The sequence below is a fragment of the Anneissia japonica genome, unplaced genomic scaffold (genome assembly GCF_011630105.1).
Source record: "Anneissia japonica isolate Jap-2015-1 unplaced genomic scaffold, ASM1163010v1 scaffold2227_len217889_cov164, whole genome shotgun sequence".
Classification (NCBI taxonomy): Eukaryota; Metazoa; Echinodermata; class Crinoidea; order Comatulida; family Comatulidae; genus Anneissia; species Anneissia japonica.
Genome location: NW_022753565.1, coordinates 14,199 through 27,696, shown reverse-complemented (window position 1 = coordinate 27,696; position 13,498 = coordinate 14,199). Strand labels below are relative to the sequence as shown.

General features: G+C 35.4%; 1 protein-coding gene across 1 annotated transcript; it reads left to right on the top strand.

Moving 5' to 3' along the window:
* The first annotated feature begins 233 nt into the window (after positions 1 to 233).
* On the top strand, positions 234 to 10,658 carry LOC117122917 (leucine-rich repeat-containing protein 45-like). The gene is made up of 12 exons (XM_033268692.1): positions 234 to 381; positions 826 to 1,081; positions 1,592 to 1,724; positions 2,069 to 2,247; positions 3,264 to 3,392; positions 4,713 to 4,962; positions 5,252 to 5,387; positions 5,841 to 6,030; positions 6,398 to 6,654; positions 7,408 to 7,581; positions 8,576 to 8,723; positions 9,240 to 10,658. Exons 2-12 carry the CDS (start codon positions 829 to 831, stop codon positions 9,434 to 9,436), a joined length of 2,046 nt encoding a protein of 681 aa, XP_033124583.1. The 5' UTR covers positions 234 to 381; positions 826 to 828; the 3' UTR covers positions 9,437 to 10,658.
* Positions 10,659 to 13,498: the final 2,840 nt, after the last annotated feature.

Below are 13,498 nucleotides of genomic sequence, written 5' to 3'. Positions count from 1 at the left end.
ATAAATATTATAAACAAATGTCATTGCAAGATTATGTCTTTATTCCTCACCATGTGTCTGTTAATTGTCCAGAAAAAATTATAATTCTATTTCCATCAATCAACTAAAACATAATAACCGACTTTACTAAAGCATAAAGTTTTAAATGATGTTTAAATAAATAAAAGCGCAGCACCACATAACGAAAAAAAGTTGGCATTTTAACTGGCCGAAAGGTGGCGCTATATCGTTTTCAAGTTTGTTTACTTGCCATCAACTCATCCTCGGCAAACAAAATATTTTCGACTTTCCTTTTGCAAGCTCTGAATTAAAGTAGCAAATAAGCCGAGACTCTAGCGATGTCCTACCGATGAAATAAAGGCTTTTCCTGTGCCCAGAAATGTTTGTATTTTTAAATTAATTCTACTCAACGTAAATAATAAAGGTGCCACTAGGCTAGGCCTAGGCTAGTAGTGGTGGTACTCTATCTAGAAATAGAGGTCTAGGCCTAGGTTTGCACGCCGAGCAAGTCTTTGGCCTAGCTGAAAGCCTACTCTAAGGCTAGGGTATGTAGGCCTAGGCTAGGTAGTTAAGGGAGTTGTTAAACAACTCCCTGTGTATTCCACCTGGGTGTTTCTCAAACTTGTCCCCATCCATGCTGTTAAGTAATATATTAATTAGGCTAGGAATACCAACAATTTCAACTAGCCTACTACAGTAATTGTTTGTAATTGTTCTAATTGTTTAATACTGTACTAAAATTATAAATATATAGACCTACACTGTCTGAATCTGTTTTATGTTGTACAATGAACAAATCTTTCATTTGCATCTATGTTTATCTAGGAAATGGATAGCATTAAGCAGACTTATCTACGACTCTGTAATGAGCACCGTATTGAAGTTCAACAGAGCGTGCTGTCAAACTTGCAGCAAAGAGTCTCGTTAAAACAGTCGAAGTCCTCTCAAAGAGCAGGCAGTCTGGTAGACTTATCAACAACCAGTCTGTCCCTGCCAACATGTGCAGTGTTCAGTCGATTGTTTGCAAGTGATACCATGGTAACAGAACTGAGATTATCTGACTGCATGATTGGTGATGAGGGTATGTCTCATAAATCAACTTATTTATTTAACGTACTCCTGGAGTGGAGAAGGACAACCTGTAGGTAAAGTGTCTTGGTTAAAGACACAAGTGAAATACACAGTAAGGGATTGAACCTCTGACCTCAATATTGAGAAACAGAAATGCAACTGCTGTGCCCCACCACTCTTACACATTCAAGGGTTTAAAGCTATCCACCAGTGTGTCTGAAAAGACCTCTAGTTTCCTGTTGGTGTCAGGGTGCTCTGGTAGGTAGGTAGTCATAGCCAGCAGCCTGTGTGGGCAGAGAGGGAATGTGTCCTGTCAAATGGTGGCTCATCCTCCCTGCAATTACGAGATTATACTTTTGATACTTTACTTTTGAAAAGTGCATTCCAACCCAAAATGATTGAGTTTTAAATTACCATGTTAAAGCTGATATTTGGTGAATTTGGCAGCTGAATAATATAAGCAAAGGCAATTGAAAAATATTGAATGTAACATTGTTGCCATTGTTATTGTTTAATTTAGGTATCAAGTTGCTGGCTGAAGGTTTGTCAAAAAATGCAGCATTGCGAGTTCTTGATTTGAAAGGAAACAATATCAGATCAGGTGGTACTGAGGCTCTAGGGCAGCTGTTGAGGCACAATCACAACATCAAAAGGTAGGAAATGTAAAGTAGGATATTTAATCAATTCTTGTTGCTCTAAGACCTACTACCACAACATGTGGTCAACACACTTTCACGTTGTTGCTCTAGTATACTCTTGGGGAGGGAAGAGCAAAGCTACTCAATAATAGTCTTTGACAACTTCTGACAGGGTCCAGACAAGAAGCCTTGTTGGAGGTCTAGATAAGAAATGGGCAATTGGGTCATTTTAATCTGTAATCTGAACATAGTATATTATGCCATCAGCTTTTTGGAGACAAGTCCACATGAAATTTGCTAATCTTTCAATGAATTACAACTTTTTTTAATGTAAAGATAATTTCCTGCACCTTCAATAGGCTCCTTCTTGAGTGGAACTCGCTTGGGTTGGATGGCAATGCATTTGCAATGTTTGCTGATGGCCTCACCATCAATAACTGCTTAGAGGTCCTTGATCTGAGGAACAATCAGATGAGTCATGATTCTGCTGGTGAGCTTGCAATGGTGCTTCAGAAGAATTCAACTCTAAAAGTTCTTGGTAAAGTGAAATTATATCATAATTTTGTGCCCATCCATTATGTTGTATGAGCTTGTAAATATTTAGTTATTACCACTAATTCAAAACTCGAATGGAGCGATCATGTACTGGTAACTAAATCAAAAGCCAGTAAGACGTTTGGCTTTACAGTATAAAGTGTATCGTACAAAGCAGAGATAAATTTTTATTAAGCAAACTTTACTCAGCGCAAGTAAGACCCATACTTAAATACGGTTTACCAGCTTGGACCATACTCCTTAAAAAGCACATCACATAACATATGTAATCTTTCTTCATGAACTCTATCCTACTCTGAATGACTTGTAGAAATGAAATTAATGTTTTAATTTTTTGTTTTAATTTATTATTTTAACATTTTATTGCTAAATGCATCCATCTAAATTTCAACATATTTGAGTACATTAACATTAATCACAGGCATGCTGACCAAATTTAATTCAATCATGCATTTGCCAAGGCAAACTCATTAATATTCCCAGTCTTTAACTCTTACCCCCGCATAAGAGACAAACTCATAAACATATTTTTTAATCGACTTAAAAACCACTTTGTTGAGAACTAACAATTGTAAATACTAACAAATTTTAAACATGTAGGCCTATATAAAGTTCTGATTTATCGATAAAATATTATATTTTTAACATGAAACAACTTATTTTACCATTATGTTTCATATTATATTATTTTGTTGCTAGCGGCGCTTTGGTAGCCAAAAGCCACATTTGAGCAATCCAGTCTGGTGTTAGCTAGCATTATTTCTTTTCTGTTTTTCCTTATTATTGTTGTTTTCTGTTACGTATTGAACTGAAGATGAAATAAATGATATTATGATATGATACTTACACAGAACCAGCAGCATATTTTTTACCCTTCACAAAGAACATGTCATTTTTTATAAATTATCTCAGTACCAAATTAGCCAATTGGAACATACAAATGAGAGAGGTGTTTTTCTTATTTAAAATCCATATTTCTAATTGTTTTTATTAACACAGATCTGAGATGGAACAATTTAGGTATAGTAGGAGGGCGCTCTATATTGAATGGATTACAACATAATCAGACAATTATTCAAATTGATCTAAATGGCAATAATATTCCGCAAGACCTAATAAGGGCAGTTGGTAAGTAAAATTATTTTTTACATGTAGTGCCAACATCGTAAATGAAGATTTTCTCCATTTCTAAAGCTTGTGCTTACAGTACCATTTTTTGCATTAATTTATGATTTTGTTTAATTACAAAAATATTTATTGCTTGTACTAAAGTTGGAACCTTATTATTATGAATATTAATAACATTAATGAAAAAAAAAAAATCCAATGACAAATCTAACTCATTTAAATTTATTGTCCTGGGATATTTATTGTTTTTGACAAGGTGTTGCTCACAAGTCACAGGCGTAAGCTGGGAAGGGTGCAAAGATATCTATCCCCCCCCCCATGGCACAAAATTAGTTCCACCAAGTGGGTTTAAATACTAAAGATGACCGTTACGTTTTTCATTGTGATAGGGATTTAGTTCCACATATCTATCCCCTCCCCCCTTCCCACAATGTCTCAAAATTAGTTCCACCAATTGGGATAAAATGACTAAATGACCATTACGTTTTCATTGTGATAGGTGTTTAGTTTCAAAGTCTGGGATCTAGTTCCTCATTCTCATTTTTCCCCCCCAGGCCGAAGCTAGCCTACGCCCCTGCAAGTGTTTAATAATATCCATTTCTTTTCCTCATTCTCAGATGTTGTGAGGATGAATAATGAAGGCAGGTCCAACTTAACTCAGGAACATCAAAGTCGACAGGAATTGCTTACACGGGAAATCCGGCAGCTGAAGAAAGAGAAGCGGGAACGAGTCGGCGATCTTATCTCAAAGATAGATAAACAAGAAGAACAGTTACAGAAAACACAGAGAAACACAGGCCAACGTATTAGACAGTTACAGGAGGCATTGGAAGAAAGAAAGACAGCATTCAATTCATTGCAGGCCAAGTAAGAATTGCTATACATATGTAAATTTAGTAATAATTTAATAATAATAAAGTAATAATTTGTAACCTGGGATATTTATTGTTTTTGACAAGGTGTTGCTCACAAGTCACAGGCGTAAGCTGGGAAGGGTGCAAAGATATCTATCCCCCCCCCCATGGCACAAAATTAGTTCCACCAAGTGGGTTTAAATACTAAAGATGACCGTTACGTTTTTCATTGTGATAGGGATTTAGTTCCACATATCTATCCCCTCCCCCCTTCCCACAATGTCTCAAAATTAGTTCCACCAATTGGGATAAAATGACTAAATGACCATTACGTTTTCATTGTGATAGGTGTTTAGTTTCAAAGTCTGGGATCTAGTTCCTCATTCTCATTTTTCCCCCCCAGGCCGAAGCTAGCCTACGCCCCTGCAAGTGTTTAATAATATGCATTTCTCTTCCTCATTCTCAGATGTTGTGAGGATGAATAATGAAGGCAGGTCCAACCTAACTCAGGAACATCAAAGTCGACAGGAATTGCTTACACGGGAAATCCGGCAGCTGAAGAAAGAGAAGCGGGAACGAGTCGGCGATCTTATCTCAAAGATCGATAAACAAGAAGAACAGTTACAGAAAACACAGAGAAACACAGGCCAACGTATTAGACAGTTACAGGAGGCATTGGAAGAAAGAAAGACAGCATTCAATTCATTGCAGGCCAAGTAAGAATTGCTATACATATGTAAATTTAGTAATAATTTAATAATAATAAAGTAATAATTTGTAAATTAATCAAGGCCTTAAAGGGATAAGAAATATATTTGCTGTACGAGCAGGTGTTTGTTATTAGGCCAGGTACTCAATTTTGTATTATGCCTAGAATTTTATCAATCTCAACTTAGAAGATACTGTATCTTATGAAAAAAAGTTAAGGGGCTCATCCAGTTTACAAATAAAATACAATTTGTTTATTTTACCAAACCAATGAGAGTGTCCCTTCTTGCACATTAGGTTGTCAATGACTGAAGCTGAGCTCTCATTGGCTGAACAAAAGTCACAAGACTTAGCGGCCTTGCTTGATCATATGAAAGATGAACATTCAAAGTTGATGTCAGGACAACAGAAAGAAATTAACCATGAAAGAGAGGTTTGTTTGAGTTTTTTAGGGGTTTTTTTGAGAAGTCGAAAGAAATTTTAAAAGAATTTAGGGTAAAAAATTAATTTTAAAAATTAATTGCATTTGATTATTGATGATACGACTTGTTTTATAAATTTTACTTTTCAGGTATTGTTTGTTAATTTTATTCTATTAATATTTTGTCTATAATATATAATTGTCATGATAAAATTAATTGTAATGGTACTGACTGAGATAGTGGCAATAACAATGAAAAGAAACATTAAGAATATTGATAATGGCACTTGATGAGAATGGTAGTTATATACTGTAGTAATAATAGTAGTAATTATATGGTGTTTTGCACCTGTTTGGTCATTCCTAGCCTATTCTGATTACAGTATAAAATATTTTATTTTAATATGCTGATTACCCATCTTTTCCACAAATGGGAAATTTTATTGGTTTATTTACTGTTTTCAGGAAAGATTCCTAACAGAATCAAAATTGTCCAGAGAAATTTCAAGTTACAGAGATAAGAACGAACAGATGGAAAACAAGATAGAGGAACTGGAGAGAAAATGCCACCAACTTCAAGACCAAGTTTACAGTCTTAAAGAAGACAATTCAGAGCTGCAGGCAGAACTAAAGGTCCGCAACACTGAGAATGAAGGTATTTATGAAACAAGGTACAATGGGAACCAGCAAACTCACACCCCTCCCCTCCATCTTGGCAGACTCGCCTCTGCAGAACTAAGTCATTTGTTAGGGGGCGAGATTGTTAATGGGCGAGTTTTTTAGGGGGGCGAGTTTGATAGGGCTCGTATTTGTAGGGACTACTGTGTAAAGTCAGGGGCGAGTTTGTAGGAGGAAAGTTTTTTAAGGGGCGAGTGTGACTGTGGTTGGTGGAGCTATAGCTTTTCTTCCAGTTACAGGGTACTGGGTTCAAATCGTGCGTTCCTGATAATGCAATCTCCACTATCGCAACAAGAAGGAAATTAAGAAATCTTTAATGTAAATTTTTTTTTTTTTTTTTTTAGAAAAACTACAAAAGGAGAGACAACGTGGACGAGAAGCAACTCGTGATTTAGAAACACGGCACGACAAGGAACAGATGCGCCTCCGGCAACAGATGGATGACAGCGAGAAGTCTTACAAGGAAAGAATCGGAAAACTGGAGCAGCAAAGACTGATGCTGGAAGAGGAGGTCAGCCGTCAGAAGACTCAGCAGGTCACTGATAGAATGGCAATGGAAGACCAGGTCCTGCAGGCTAAGCAACGTGTCAAAGAGGAGGAGGTCAGTTGATTGTCAGGTCAACCAACCCTTACTTATTTTATGTCGTCCTCCTAAGAGTGGTCCTGGAGATGACAGCTTTTTATGATGTTTTTCCACCCTGCTCTATCTAAAGTTTTCCTATGTAGTGTTGCAATGTTGTTAATGTCCTAATAGTTATGTTAATGTCCTAATAGTTATGTATTTAGCAGCCTCTAGGTGACAGCATTTGATTAAGTTTATTTTGTGTACTTCTGTTTTTGCATTTTAGAGGGCAGCATTTGAAATGCATTTGTAGCATTCTTATTATTTATTTGTGGCTGAATACTGACTGGTCAGTTTGGAAAATTTGTATTATTGCTATAATAATAAATAATATAATTCTGGGATTTATATAGCGCCTCATGTTGTCAAAACCTCGAAGTACTTAACAACATCATAGACAAATAAGCAAATAAACAAATGTACAAATGTACGGTTAGTTATTTATTCAATATTTTATGTTTTCAGTTTATTTTAGTTTTAATTTGATGATGATTAATAATTATTGCTACATTTAAAAATTCTACATTAGAACTCCTCCTTTGACTCTCCCCTATCAAAGCGAGAAAAAAATATATCTTTTATAGGTGGAAAGACTGAATCACAATTGCTACAACAACAAATATACAGTAATTGGTATTTGGCCAACTACCATTTTGAATGTTGTTTTTGCCTAATTTAGAAATGTTCAAATTGTATTAATTAACCAATCATGTATTTTTCTTCATTCTTCAGCAACAACGGAGCAAATATTTAGAGGACAAGATCCGTTTACTGCAAAATGCCAAAGACGACTTACAACAATATGCATCGCAACAGAGCCAGAGCTCGGCGGAGTATCAGGCTAAATATAACAATGCAACCCTTGAAATAGAGTCCTTGAAACGTAAACTGGAGGAGCTGAATCAGGTGAGAGCAAGGCAATTCAACAAAGGACGCACATCTCCACTCTCGAACATAGCGCGTGCGTAAAGTCCATTGATCTTTACTGTGGCATCGACAATTCAATACTACAGTAGTTGCGAGTACAGCTGTCAATTTATTAGTTTATTTCATGTTCTTATATAACTTGTGGTGTAAATCTGTTTTTGTCCTGTAATTTTAAGTCTGTTTTTCATACTTTGACTTGCTCTTTGTAAATTTTATCACAATTCAGCCTTGTGCTGCCAAAGTATTTTGATTTTGATTTTCTGAAATATAGATACCTTAATATAACATTAAACTGTCATTTTGACAATGTTGGATTAGGGTGCACAAAACGAACATTTGAGTAGAAACAGAAAATTTATTTATTTTTTCTGCGAAGTGAGTCTGATGAACGACAATACACCACAACATTGATAAAATTAATGTTGAAATAACGAATATAATTTCAGTCTAATGTTAGTGCAAAATATTATTAAGCCTTTGTAATCATGGTTTATTATGGTCTGGTTGCTATGGTTTTTGAGACGATCAGCATGTAGGGGCGGGGCGTGTAGAATGTCGATACCAGAGTGCGGTTTGGCGTAGTGGAAAGGGCTTCTTTTTCAAACCTTGAGGTTGGGGTTTCAATCCTTCACTGTGAATTTCACGTGTCCATGAGCAAGGCACTTTATCTACGTTGCTTCAGTCTACGCAGCTAACCTTAGCAAAAATATCCAAAAGACAGGTCTTACCAGTAAGGTTCGTTGAGTTGGTGCAGGAGGCTATTTCCCTTTGAAGATCTGGAATTTTAGCCATTTTAATCTCTTAAATGATTTCATACGTTGTTTAGGGAATTTTCAGATGTTGCTTGGGTGAGAAGTGACCCTTTTGCCTCCTAATTGCTTCACAACCCAAGTAAATGATGCTAAACGATGACATAATGGTGAAATAAAGTATGACATGATTGGCACTTACACATTTTATATTTTCTATGCAGGAACTTGCAGGTAAAACCAATGAAACTATTGCAGAAGTGAACAAAGTGCAGTTGAACCACAGCAAACAGATGAGTAAGCTAGAGACTCAGCTTAACAACTACAACGCTGTCCAGGACAGATGCGAACAGCTAGAACAGCAGCTTAACGGTCAGTATATACATCATTAGCCTCCCCCGAAGGAGCGAAGCTCAGGGAAGGCTTATTGTTTTTAGCCATGTTCTTCTTCATGCTGTCGGCATTGTCATTGTTGTCGCCTTCTTTGTCGCTAAATTGATTTTTGCAGAATGCAAGATTGTAACAAGAAGAAGCTAATTGCTAATTTCTAAATTCAAAGATTAAAAAATTTTATACTAGGGAAAAATTGCCCCGCAGGGAGGTGATGCTTTTTCTGCGTAGTGTAAAAGGAGTAATTCTAGTTGTTCTGCGTGTCGTCATCATCGTTCTTGCTGTCCTAGTCATTGTCAATGTTTGTATATTGTTGCTGCTGTCATTTTTTTATGTTTTTATTATTTTATGTAGTAAATTTTATTAATCTGTCTAAATGATTGTGTCACCAAATCATATAATCATATATTTCAGGTTGGAGATGCTTGGCACCAACCCACAGCTCTTTTTTAATGATATACAATGCAACATTTATTTTATACCATTTGATTTCAACAGATCAAAGCAAGAAATACCAGTCAGAGATTCAGGACAGGGAAAACAGAATCACCACGTTACAACAAACACTGAGGTCGCAGGAGGAGGATTTTTTACGTGTACGTGAAGAAGAGATGCAGAGAGCCTCCATGCTACAGTCTGCATTCAGCAATTTCTTCAGCATGCCTAGAACTCCGCTAGCCTCACCAAGAAAATGAGGAGAACTCCCAAAATTACAAAGGACCTGTAGTTGCTCTGCTAGGTTATCAGAGGCTCACAGGTCCAGACTGAGGGCCTGGCCTTTTATCATTTGTTCTCCTAAGTTGCACTTAATATCACAATCTATTTAAGGCAGCATGGGGTTGCTGGACATGGGGCCGTAGCCCTCTGTTGCTGCAGCACTTGACCTTTGAACTGCCTTACAAGAATCACCAACAAAGATATCTCCAGTACTGCATACTGTATACAATGCACCATCCAAATCAAGACCCCTCTAATTCAAGACCACTTTTTTTTTAAGAACCAAATGACAATCCTTAATCTATTAACACTAAGCTAACCCTCTATGTTGAGACCGTACCCTGAGACCACCCTAAATTTTCAGGTCCCAAAGGTGGTCTCAAATATAGAGGGCGAACTGTACTTAAGCCACCTTGAAATGTACATGAATTATTTTTTTTCAACTGTATTTTAAATTCCACAGGCATGACAAAGTGGCATTTTTTGACTTATGCTTCCATACTTCAAATTTACTGATTATTTTTTTATTTCTTTTTTTGCTGTCACATTAATATATAATAACTGCAATATTACAAAGATCAAAAGTAAATTAGGTAAACATATGAATGCAAATATCTCGTTTCTTATGCAAGATCACCTTGATTTATCCTGTTTATAAGTTAGACTTTATAAATCTTTACACATTTTTATACTGGTAAATTAAAGTAGAATTATTTTGCAAGGAGAGCTAACTTCCCATTTGTACTTGGTAAAATTGATAGATTTAAGTTTTCTCCCTCCCCGAACCCCTTGAAAGTATTAGGCTGCATCTGGTGCCTTCAACCCGTCCAATCAAGAGGGGTGAAGAGATATCTCCTTGCCTTGCACCTGTTTAAATAGCAAACCAGTTTGACAAGGCTCTCTTATGCTGAACAGCACACCTATGTTTAAATGATATATAAATAAGAATGTTCTTTTCTATATTACTGATGGATTAGTTTCTTTAAAAAGTGTAATATTTGTAATAATTGATGTTGTGGATTTATAGTTTGTGTTTATGTGACAGCTTGCCATTAAATCCGTCCAAAGTTATAAAAATTGTAGAAGTAATGTATGCACTATTAATTTAATAGTTAATTATTAGTAAATAATTCAATTGCACTTTTTTAGGATATTTATTTGCAAAATCATATGAATAAAATAAGCCATATCGATCAAAAAGCCCTCCCATAGTTTCAACTGTGCATAATATGGTGTCAAAGGTCAAGTCCTGTAAACAATTTAGCCTATTATACAAATTGTATGCATACATTTATTCTATATCTATATTCTATTCTATATATAATACATTCTTTGTCATAGACCAGATTGATTAATTTGGCTTGATTTTAGCAGTGTTACATTCCACAATAAAAGAATTATCTCATAATAAAACATAACAAAAGACATTCAGGGGCAGATCCAGAAAGGTGAGGGCAGATCGAGATAACACCACTGCAGGGGATCCAGAGGCATTTCCTCGCAAATTTTTTTGGGAGGACATGCCATGGGGGATTTTTTATAATTTATTTTGGAGAGTAGTTAACAATGTTTCGTAATTGCAAGGAAAATGCTCTACAAGTAAAAAGTAATTGTTTCTAAGATTTTACCTCAAATTTATTAAATATTTATAGGTCTTAGTTTATATTTGTTTTGTCATAATATGCTAGCTGTCACAGTTTCTTTGCAGTTTTTGACTTAATGAATGTAAGAGAGGAAGCAAAAATAAAACAATATTTTGCACCATGGTTTTATTGAATAATAGTGAAATTGGTAATTTATTTGTGTTTATTTTTGTTATTATTATTATGTAAAACATTTCAATTCACTTTTTTTATTCAGACAAGTGCCATTGGGCCCCCAAAAGCAACAAAATCACCAAGACAAAAGTCTGGAGCCCCAAAAAAAAAGTCATGAATCATTCTGAGGCTTTCCCCCGAAGGTGAAGTGGGAGGAGGGGGGGGCTCGATGATCAGTTGTAAGGACACCAACGGAAATAAGGTTTCTTTTTTTCCTTTCTGGGTCGTCCTTAGTAGCATGTCCTTCCCTTTCATTGCTTGCTTTGTTTTTTTGTGTATGTAGTGGTATTGAATAAAATCAATCAATCAGCTGAAGGCTTCAACCCGCAAAATAAGGTGAATTTTAACTTCTTGCAAGTGCTTTTTTGGGGCGACTGTGGGGGCCACCTTTCGAGCACCTCTACATACGCCACTGTTGCTGACCCCGTGATGACATAAATCGAAGCTCAAAAATGTTATTTTTTCGTACAATCACAATGGTTAGTTCATCCCTAACACCAGAAACTAATTTCCAGAATTATTTTTATACTGAAAACAATGAAATGAGTAATTAACTGTGTGTTATATCTGATTTAGTTGTGTTATGAACAAGTCAATGATCCTTTTTTATATATTAAAAAAAAAAGTACATCATGATATGATACGATGTAACGCATACGCTGTAACGCCGACAGTCTTTAGTTTCTTGGGTATCATTTGCGCACGAAAATGTGAATCGATCCATACCATACCATAAGATATTGAGAAATTAAAAACAATGAGCAAACTAAAAAAATGAATGATAAAAAATTGGCTTGGCAAAATCACAAAGACAAAACTTTATTGGAAGGTCACTGATTAACAACTGGTGTGGGCCATTAGTTATAATTACGTTCTACAAAAGAACAACGTTTTTTAAATACTAGACCGCGACTCGTATGACTATTATAACGTAAAATTGTTATCTGTGTACTAACTGAAAGCCGCCTGAAAAGCGCGTCATGTAATAATCATGTGGGATAATCCGTCGTTTGCTTTGGTGTAAGCGCCACCCTCTACAAATTATGCTAAACAATAACTAAGCTGTAACGCCATCGATACAAGACATCCCACACGCAATATTACCTTATGAACAATATTTATAAAGAAAATAATAACTGTAAACCTTTGACTGATAATGAGCCAAGCAAAATATATGTAAATTCATTGCGAGCTTTCGATTATTAACAGAAAATAATAGTTTCGCATTAATGTTTAATGTTCCAAAGATATATAATATATTTTAAAAGTAGACATACTGTACGGTATGTATTGTATTAAACTTATTCTATATTCTGTGAAAGGCACAGTAATACAATGTAAATAACAACATCGAACACAGGAATAATAGGCCTATCATAATGTTATATTTTTAGTACTCTATTTATATTTGGCATCGTGATATACTAACAACATAATGCATAAAAATACAAGGAATTAAAAAATAAGGTACGGTAAATTTTAAAAAGTAGAGAGGCAGGAAACTTAGGACTACAATATGAGTTCCTTCTGACCATCGTATTTTGCTCGATGATACATACGTATATCCCTACGCAGTAGTTGAATTTGAGTAATACTAGTAAGTATACGCTAATTAAATTAATTAAGATTAGGCCTAGTCAAGTTACTGAAAATAGTAGAACCGAACACGTTATTATATCATTCAAAAACGGTGTGTGTCAGAAAATGACGTTAACACAACGTTGCAAGAACATTAGCAACGCGAACGTTATTTAGTTGAAAATTTAGTTACAAATACGTACTGATACATATTTTTTATGGTTCTATACAAATATTTGGGCCCCAAACTGTAGCGAATTATTATAAAGCTATTATAACGTCGCAAGTATGTATTTTTTATCTTCATAAGTCAGGCCTGATGTTGCCATCAAAATTGACGAGAGGCGGCCACAGCCTGTCAACCGTGCAAGCAGGGTAACTAAGCTTGGCCAGCAGAGAATCGTCACACGTGTGGTTTAAATCTTCGACAACCGAGGTTCAGAACCTCGATGGAAATTGCTGCGCCAAACCGCACCCGTTTGAACGGATGAACAATATTTCAACAGCATACCTACGTCTGCATTATATATATATATATAAATATACATATATGTATATATATATATTTATTATATATATATTATATATATATATTATTATTATTATTATTATTATTATTATTATTATTATTATTATTGGTTGTCA